Source organism: Nicotiana tabacum, chromosome 23 (assembly GCF_000715075.1).
Source record: "Nicotiana tabacum cultivar K326 chromosome 23, ASM71507v2, whole genome shotgun sequence".
Lineage (NCBI taxonomy): Eukaryota > Viridiplantae > Streptophyta > Magnoliopsida > Solanales > Solanaceae > Nicotiana > Nicotiana tabacum.
Window position 1 is genome coordinate 35805677 of NC_134102.1, and position 9934 is coordinate 35815610.

Here is a 9934-nt window from a genome sequence, read left to right on the forward strand (position 1 = left end):
TTCAACTGCCCCATTCTGTTAGGGTGATCTTGTAGCTAAGAAATTGTGAGTATACTCCTGATCATTGCAGAATTCTTCAAAAGCTTTGCTTTCAAATTCTCCTCCATGGTCACTTTATATGGTTGAGATGAGATACCCTTTTTTTCTTTCAATTCTTTTGCAGAAAATCTCAAAATTTCTCAAGGCTTCATATTTTAAGGATAAGAAAATTACCCATGTAAAACGTGAGTAATCATCAACAATAACAAAGGCATAATGCTTACCTCCAATACCAGTAATTCTAGTAGGTCCAAACAAGTCCATATGAAGTAATTGTAGGGGCTTGGTTGTGGACACAATGTCTTTGACTTTGAAAGAGTTTTTGGTTTGTTTTCCAAGTTGGCATGCATCACATACATAATTTCTAGAAAAATTGAGTTTGCGAACGCCAATAACTAGATCATGTTTGGAGAGTTTTTCAATCAAATGCATACTTACATGGCCAAGTTTTTTATGCCATAGCCGTGGATCCTCAGATATGGGTGCTAAACAAATATTACCATCTAGGTTTTCAATGCCGTCTAGAATGTGTACATTTCCATACCTTTTTCCTGGCAGAATGATTTTACCTATCTCATCTTCAATGGCACAACCTGTTTTGTTGAATTTGACTTCATATCCAGAATCACATAGTTGACTTATGCTCAAGAGATTATAGTTGAGTCTGTCCACAAGGTATACTTCAGTAATATCACAGTTATTGTTGAATGGAACTCTGTCGGTACTAACGATCATTCCTTTTAAGTCATCACCAAATTTGATATTTCCTCCATTTTTTTGTGACCTCCTTAAATAGATTTTTGTCACCCGTCATGTGACTGAAACACGCACTGTCTAAATACCATTTCCCTTTACGACTCTTTATGTGCTTTTCCTACAAAATATAATTATCACCTTCTTTTAGGTACCCAAGCTTGCTTGGGGCCTTGTTGGTTAGTTCGACTAGGATCAGGAGTGTTTTTGGGTTTCCAAATCCATCCTGAAATATTAGATTTACAAAATCTACAAAAGGAATATTTATGCCTAGCTTTGTTACAGTAATGGCACGCATGGGTTGATCCAGTTTTTGATCTACCACCAGTGTTAGTACTTGTGAACTCAGTTTTAATAGGTCTTTTTCCAGTTGACTTGTAAGTCACTTGATTAGACTTGACAGATCTGTAACTGGTGGATTTGTGCATGCCATTAAGTTACAATTGCAATTCCCGAACCTCTTCTTGAATAATATCTCTTTTGATTTCACATACTTCAAGTTTGAGTTCCTAGTCTTTCTTTTCCTAATTGAGTCTCTTTAATTCCTTTAGCATTTTTGAGACTCTTTTAGAGTAAGGTCAAGAATATCCTGCAATTCATTACATCTATCACATTCATAGGGTCTTACCTCACTTGTTTCACCTTGTTCCATAAAGCAATTTTCAGTTTCTTTTTTGCAGTCATCGTCTGATACATCTTCATCAGTCCAGCAACTAGAGTATTTATTGATATTATTTTCCAGAATAGTCATAAAGCATAGGTTTGCTATTTCTTCATGTTCTGAGCTATCTTCATTGCTCCAGCTTCCGAAAGATCTGTTTTTATTCAACCCTCTAAGACATTTCTTTTAAAATCCAGGCATTCAGCTTGAACATGGCCATACCTTTCACATTCAAAGCATTTTCCATCATTTTTGTCTTATTCATTGTATTGTCTGGTTCTTTTAGATGACATCCTTCCCTTTTTTGTGTTTCTGTATCTTCTCATCAATCCATTCATATTTCTCGAAACCATGGAAATTTCTTCTTTAAGAGCCTTTGCGCCATCATCATTATCGTTCTCATATCCTTCAGTTCTTGTTTTGAAGGCAACTGTGTTTCTTCTTCTCTTCCTGATGCGTTTTCTTGAGATGTATTTTCTCAAACTCTATGAGATCTCCACGCAGTTCATCATACGATAGTTTATCTAAATCTTGAGATTCAAGTGCAACTACTTTTGTCTGCCATGTGGTAGGAAAACTTTTTAGGATTTTTTGAATCTGCTCACCACTTGAGTAAGGTCTACCAAAGGCTTTCAGATCGCCAATGATTTTGCTGAATCGTGCAAATATTTCTTCAATCGATTCACCTTCTTTTATCTGGAAGAGTTTATAGTCGTGCATCTTTCACTTTGCTAGTTCCTTCATAGGTAACTTCCAGTTTGTCCCACATTTCCTTGGAGGTATCACGGCTTGAAATTTTCTCATATTCTTCTCCACTTATAGTACTATAGAGAAAATTTAGTGCCTTAGTGTTACCTTGAACAACAACCATTTGATCGTCAGAGTAGTCGTCTTTATCTTCAGGGTCAGTGGATGGTTGTACTGATGCTCGAAGTGGATAGTTTTTCTTTTTGATAACACGCCATACTTTGACATCATAGGACTTTGTATATATTTTCACACACACCTTCCAATGAGAGAAGTGTTTTCTATTGAAATATGGTGGCCTTACTTGTGATGTCCCATCTTGAAAGAGTGCTCCAATAGTTATTTGGTTTGACATGACCTTTTTTCACTAGCTGTTAAGCAAAAGATAAATATATGAGACCTTCTCTATGTCACGTCCCGATCTCGAAGAGCGTGACCGGTGCTCAACCGAGATAACCCGATCAAGCAAGCCTGTTAGATTTCTTTCTACCCAAACTGACCCGTGAATAAAGAGGAGATATATTCTTATTAATTAAACACTGAGAGGATTTCATAAACAACCCCAACTCCGTTACCATTAGTTACTCTATTTTTAGGTCTCAAAATACAAACACTTTCATAGTTTGAAGTGAAACATGTAATACATATACGGCATTACTAGCTTGACTTTTCCAACACCAATACACGACTCACACTATGTCTACGGAGACTTTAATAGATACAAAAGAGTACAATAATAGAACTAGCAACAAGGCTCCGGCTATACCTCAAAACATAATACACACGGAACAAAAGATGCACGACCCCGAAATGAAGTGGGGCTCACCAAGTCAGCTGGGAAGAGAGTGTACCGCTATCACTGGTCAATGCCTCCCGTTGTGGAACCACCTGCACCCATTAAAGATGCAGCGCCCCGGCAAAAGGGACGTTAGTACATGTTGAATAGTACTAGTATGAAAACCAAAACACCTATTCAAGGACTTGGAAATATAATATGAATATGATGAATCATGGTAACAATAAAAGGGCTTAGATAGCCGTTAAAGTCAAAGCAAATTTTATTAAGATCTTCCAACAACATTTATAACTTTTAAGTCAGGGATCCTCTAAAACCACCCTTACACAAAGCGGCCCTTCCGTCTCACCCCAATGTATGTGAGTGGAGGTACAATCATAATACCATAGACTCTACACAAAGCGGCTCTGCCACCTCACCCCAATGTATGCGGGTGGAGGTGTAATCACAAAACCATAACTCTGTACAAAGTGGCCCTACCACCTCACCCCAATGTATGCGGGTGGAGGTGTAATCACAATACCACAAATATACCCAAAGCGGCCATGTTGCCTTACCCCAATGTATGCGGGTGGAGGTGTAATCACAATACCACAACTCTACACAAAGCGGCCCTGCCGCCTCACCCCAATATATGCGGGTGGAGGTGTAATCACAATACCACAACTCTACACAAAGCGACCCTGCCACCTCACCCCAATGTATGCGGGTGGAGGTGCAATCACAATACCACAATTCTATACAAAGCGGCCCTGCCGCCTCACCCCAATTTATGCGGGTGGAGGTGTAATCACATTACCACAATTTATATTCCCAAAACAATAATAGTTTGTACAAGGAGTTCTCTTCGAATCAACCGTTTGGCACCTTCGGCCTTACCAAGTGTAAGTTCATAAGGTTTTATCATATGAGAAATAAGTGTTTGATCACATTGATTCCATATAAGGTTTTCTTCCCAAAAGGGGGTATAACATAATTATGTCACAATAGAAAATCTTTAATACATGAGGGTTCGGACACGTTATGCAATTTGAGAATCAATTACTAGTTTGAACATCACACCTCAACAGTGTTATAAGTTCGACTACACATGATAAAGTTTTGCAAGGATTCGGGAATTTCGATACTAAAAGAAGAGTTTAGCCTTCATACCTTGAAAGAGCTTTCCTTGGTGTAACAATAATGTCCTGATACTTCTAACAATGTTAATATATAGAAGAGGGAAAAATTAAAAGCATGATTAGACGAATTCGTATGGCAAGAGTTGCTACAGCGATGACCCAACCTTCCCTCAACTAATTTAAGAACAAAATCACCCAAGATGCTTCAACAACTTCCCCACAGTTTCTATTAGCTCATGCATGTGATAAATCTACCCCCATCACCCATAATCAACCCAAACCCGAAATTGGAGAATTGGGGGAAGAAATTCTTACCTTTTTGAAGCCCTAGCAAGTTCCTTTTGATAAAATTCCAAGGTTTGATCAAAGTAGAGTAGTGAAATCCTTAGTCTTCCCTTTCCTCTCTCTAGAATAGCTTTCTCCTCTCTCTAAAATGTCAGGTAGTCCCCCAAAAATGAACCCTCAGGCTAGATAAATAAAATGGGGGTCGGATTATAAAAATAAAAAAAATGAAGCCCCAATACAGATTTGCGACCGCATAACACTTCTGCGGTTAGCAAAATAGACTGCATAATGGCCTTCCAGAACTGGGCATTTCTGCTTCACTCTGCGACACGTCTGCGGTCGCATAATGAACCGCAGAACCTCCTTCCAAAGTTTCTCATGCTGGTTCTGGGATGCGATATGTGGCCCGCAAAACGGTTCTGCGGCCGCATAATGGTCCTCAAAATTAGAAAATCTTTCTACTTCATTCTGCGGCCCGTAAACTGGTTTTGCGGTCGCATAGTAGACCGCGGAACTGCCATGTTCTGCAAACTTTTTTTCCTTCAACTCCTCGACGCACTGAACAACCCCAAAAATCCGTACGAAGAATTTTTACCATCCTCAAACACATTAGATTACCTCGGCACCACAAAACCTCGGGTTCTAGGTGAAATTTCACGAGGCCTTACACTCTGATACTAATTGAAAGTACAAGAGAGAGGGTGAATTGTCGATTTGTTTTTAATATTCTAAGTAGTTGACTAGTTTACTAAATAGTCGACTAAAGTAAAGGCAGAATAAAACTAAGGACAGAAGTAAAGTGCAGGAATTAAAGACACCCAAAATTTTTATACTAGTTCGGATTCAATGTGAATCCTACTCCAGTCCTCTTGGGTTACAAGAGTGTTCTCTCTTCAAAACTCCTTGAATAACTTCATACAATTGTGTTGATGTTATCTCCGAACACCAACTCACTCTTGGTTCTAAGTTCACTCATAATATTTGTGATATAATGCCTCGCCAAGGGTTTTCTCTCTTACTCACTCTTGGTTCTAAGTTTACTCGTAGTATTTGTGATACAATGCCTCGCCAAGGGTTTTCTCTCTTTCTTCTCTCTACTGATTATACAGTAAACTTCACATAGATTACAATGCTTGTTTAAAGTAGAACAAAGAGCATGAAATTGGTTTGATCAAAGTATGTGATTCCTCCTTGATAATCTGCATTATATACTTGAACTTTGGCTTGACGTATTTTGGCAGATCGTTGAGAGATTTGCGATCCCAAGGGAATTGATCCTTGGAGTTGAATCTGCTATGGTTTATTCTAAGAATAAGTGCGGATCTTCCTTAGATGGTCCGTAATTGCCGGTCTTTTCCTTTCTTGAAAGAGAATCTCCTATAAGTGGTCCTTAAATTATTCCTTGGTCCAGGGGATTGATAGCCTTCCTTTTCGACGCATATCTTCAGCAATCAAAGTAGGCGCAATTTCAGTCTAGATCTCCTTAAATCTTGGTCCTTCCTTCTTTATACTCCATCATCATAGTTGTCACATCTTTTACAGATCGCTTTATTCTTGGGCCTTCCTTTCTTACTTCTGTTGACAGATGTTTGCATTCTTTCTTTTACTCCTTCCATTCTTGTCTTCTTTCGTATATCATTAATAAATTTACTCGCATTCTTCTTTGCATCTCAAGTGATCCTGCAAACAACAATATGTTATTTTTCATCATTGAAATCTAGATCTAACATCAATAATCTGTGTTGTTTCTGCCATTTAGATTGAGAGGGCGTGTAGGACTCTTTTAACTTAATTTCATAGCTTATTCCATATTAGAACCGATGTAATTTAATTTCATACCTTCAATTATAAACATGATAAATACATGCAACTTCTACTCTGGGTTGCGTTGAGCCATTCCAAACAACTTTCGCTCTATACAATTCATCTTACCTTTATATCTCTCTTAATGAGGGCAGACATGATGTTCCAGTTAGTTTCGTTTGCCCAGAGAAAGCAGATGGAGAAGATACAAAAGCCTAATGAGTAAAACTACGAAATGGAAGTAAAGCACCATTACGAAAATGTTTACGAAGTAAAGTCTTTACGAAAATGTTTTACATTCCAAGATTCAAAACGAAAATCACTGTTAAAAGTGAAAAAAATTCAACCATCCCATCATTAATGAGTAAAACTACGAAATGGAACTAATGCAACGTAATAAATATACATGGCTTAATGCAACGTTACCCTTCCTCTCCTCACATCTACGCTAGTGCACTACTACTCTCACTGAAAGTTAAAAATCTTATCCTATCACGTGCAAGTGCATTCCCCTTCACGCATGTGTCATAACCACGATTCGCTCTCTTTTGCGCACAATTGGTAATTGCAACACTATAATAAATGGATTAAGTTAATATATGGTGACAACTTAAAGGAACTTTACATTATTGATAATTATCAATAATAAGTGATTATTTGGCCTTTTAATTTTGGTTCAAAATAAGTGTTATTTTATATAATCAAAAAGGAATTAACTTTACTTTTTCAAAATTTATCTTTATTTACATATCCCAATGTGTGAAGTTAATAATGCAAATTTTAATTAAGGATAATTTAGTTGTAATATTTTTTTTCTTTAGGAGTTAGAATTTTCTTAAAGGATATGCCTAACACCAAAAAGTAACTTATTACGGATCGGAGAGAGTATATTACAAAGAAGTTTCTTCACATTTACTTTAAGTCTCCAAACATTGCTTATTACATAGCATTACCTAGAATTACATTTTAATGGATCCTAACACCACTCTTCATTTTATGTGTAGTTACTATTTCTAGAGTCAATTTTTTTTCTTTGGTCATATTTTATATAAATATTTTCAAATGACTTAGAGTACGTTTTACTTTGTTTCTAAATATGAAAATTTTGTTTTAAATAATATAAAAATTTTATATCTGAATTTACATTGGAAATTAGTTAATTTGATTTTTATACTCGAAATTATGTCACATAAAATGGAGTAATAAATAAAACATTAAAATACTCAATGTAAAAAAAAATGTGAAAGCGATAATTCTCAAATTCCTTGAAATAGCCAAAAAAATCACTAAGACGATAAAGGCCTTTCCCCCACCCCCAAACAAAAAAGAAACATCAACATTAGCTTGATGGAGTGACACGTTGCAAACGATGACGTCAGCAGACCTGAAAGTGATGTTCGTACATTCCTTGTTGTTGAACCTCTTTTTGTCGCCTGAGTTCCATAACTTTCCGGTGAGAATTCGAATGTTGGGTCAGCACAAAAGTTGGGCTCGCAGCGGGCCGATATTCAGGGACCAACCGGCCCGATTTGTACCGAACTCCACAAGCATTGCATAGCGTCTTTGGGCCCAACGGCCCAGTCCGCCACTGTGGCGTTTTCTCTGATGCACAGTGTGTGCACTTTCGAGGTATATCTGACATTTCACATGACCTTTCTCTGCTGCTCTCTTTTTTGGGCTTCATAGTATTGTGATTGTTGCTGTATTGTGGATTTTGATTGGGCTTTTCATCAGTGGGCTTGTGATGGGCCTGTTGGAGTGAAGAAGCCCAACTAGTATTTGCAGTGGTTGCACGTGAACGTTTGCTTCTTGATTTGCTGTGAAATGAAGTGTTATTGGAATTGAGGTTTATTGTTCCTGTTAAGGAGTTTGAAGGGTAATTATTGGATGAGTCTTCCACAAAGTTCGATAGCCATTCCAACTCCGCTACATCATCGCTCTTCAAAAACAAGAACAAAATTAAAAAAAACTATACTAATTAGCTAAGGAGCGTGCAAGGAATTTGTTCCGAATACATTTTTTGAGCAAGATGGTTGATTGAAACCATAGATAGAGGGTGTTTGAATTACCACAACTAAGCGTACAGCATCAAAAATCAAACCAGTAGTAAAATTTGACAACTAAAGGCAGGCACGTTAATTTATTTATGTTAAAGTATGTAACAGTACTTACAGGAACGCATAGTTTGTCGGTGAAATCGGCGGAATTGGGAATAAGAGGATCGTAATAGCTAGCGGCGGGATTAATGTTGTCGGAGTGAGGCGGATGATGATATTGGTGGTTGAGATCAAAGACGTAATTGGTAGTCTTATTAGAGGAACTGCCGGTGGAGGAGGAGAACATCTCTTCATTGGACAAGTCAAGCAGATCATCAATCCTAAACACTTCTGCTCCGTACACATCCATATTATTTGAGTTGGATTTTTACTCTTCACTTCTCTAATGTGTGAGGGATTGATATATATATATATAGGAGTGTAATGTGCTGTTATAAAGACAAGAGGGGGGCAAATCGAGTGTTGGGCGACTGGTTTTAAGGGAGAGTTTACGTTAATTATATATTGTGTGCCACATTTTCTTTTTTCATTTTTATATTTTAAATTCGATGATTTATTTTAGACCTTATATTTCAGTATTTCTTTTTTTCTTAAAATTCATGCCCAGACTACATAAATTGGGAAAGAATAATATAAAGAACTTTAGACTATTATTGCAATTAACCGGTAATAAATTGTTATTTATATTTTTTCAGATTATCATTTCATCCTTGATATGGAAAATTACGTGTTTTTATAAGTCAACTTACTCTCATAGTGTAAAAATTTGTTGCAATTTTAGTCTATGTATATTATATGTAATACATAAATCAAGAGAAAAAGCCTAGGTTTGCATATCTAACGTGAGATAATCACGAGTCTTGCCCGTGTTCTTTGAGCGTCTTTCTCGTTTTGGTGTTCTAGTTTCGAGTAATCTTCTCCTTTTTAAGCTTTCGTTTTTAATTGCTCACTAGTGAATTTTGTTAATACAACTTAATTAAAATTAAATAAATCATATCATAAAAGCAAATAGGGGAAAACTTTTATAAGTTAAAAACAACTTTTATTTGATAATATCAATTGAGTTAATTCTTGAAAGGTATATTAGTAGGGAATAAGAATTTTGCTTAAATCCATTGTCAATATAGCATTAAGTCTGCATGGGAATGATTATGTGTATATTATTTGGTCAAAATTCTTAATTTAAAAACACAGTGTGACGTGAGGATAATTATCATGATATATGTTATATCAAGTAATAGTTTTTACTCTTTTTCTTTCTCTTAACGTCTTGTTTATTTTTCGTAACTTCCTAAATTCTAATAACTCAAGGTGGCTTTTAAGAAAGAATATGGCATGTCTATTTTATGAGTACGCAAAATCAACAATCAAAAGAATGGCTTCACATAGTGTTATCTGATTTCGTTATGAACATCTTCAAGATAAAGTTCGAACAATATTATTTACGCGTTATCCTCATTCTCTAAATTTTATTTTTGTTATTGAGCTAATGACCATTTTATTTTGAGAAAATAATACTGTATAGTCACTTTCAAAATAATAGACGAAAACATATATACTATATATGTTGTGTGCATGTATATATATATACAAAAAAAAGATATAAATTTTATGAACTTTTGCAGCTAACAGATATAAATAGTATCGATCGCGGACTAATACTGATATTTGC

General features: G+C 36.2%; 1 protein-coding gene across 2 annotated transcripts; it reads right to left on the reverse strand.

The window, feature by feature from the left end:
- Positions 1-5382: 5382 nt before the first annotated feature.
- LOC107765125 (GATA transcription factor 4-like) lies at positions 5383-8729 on the reverse strand. Of its 2 annotated transcripts, XM_075246287.1 has the most exons (3): positions 8378-8729; positions 7590-8144; positions 5383-6082 (listed from the first exon to the last, which is right to left on the reverse strand). In XM_075246287.1, exons 1-3 carry the CDS (start codon positions 8609-8611, stop codon positions 6050-6052), a joined length of 822 nt encoding a protein of 273 aa, XP_075102388.1. In that variant the 5' UTR covers positions 8612-8729; the 3' UTR covers positions 5383-6049. The 2 variants fall into 2 exon arrangements, with proteins under 2 accessions (XP_075102388.1, XP_016439221.1); XM_016583735.2 differs by lacking the exon at positions 5383-6082 and having other exon boundaries at positions 7435-8144.
- Positions 8730-9934: the final 1205 nt, after the last annotated feature.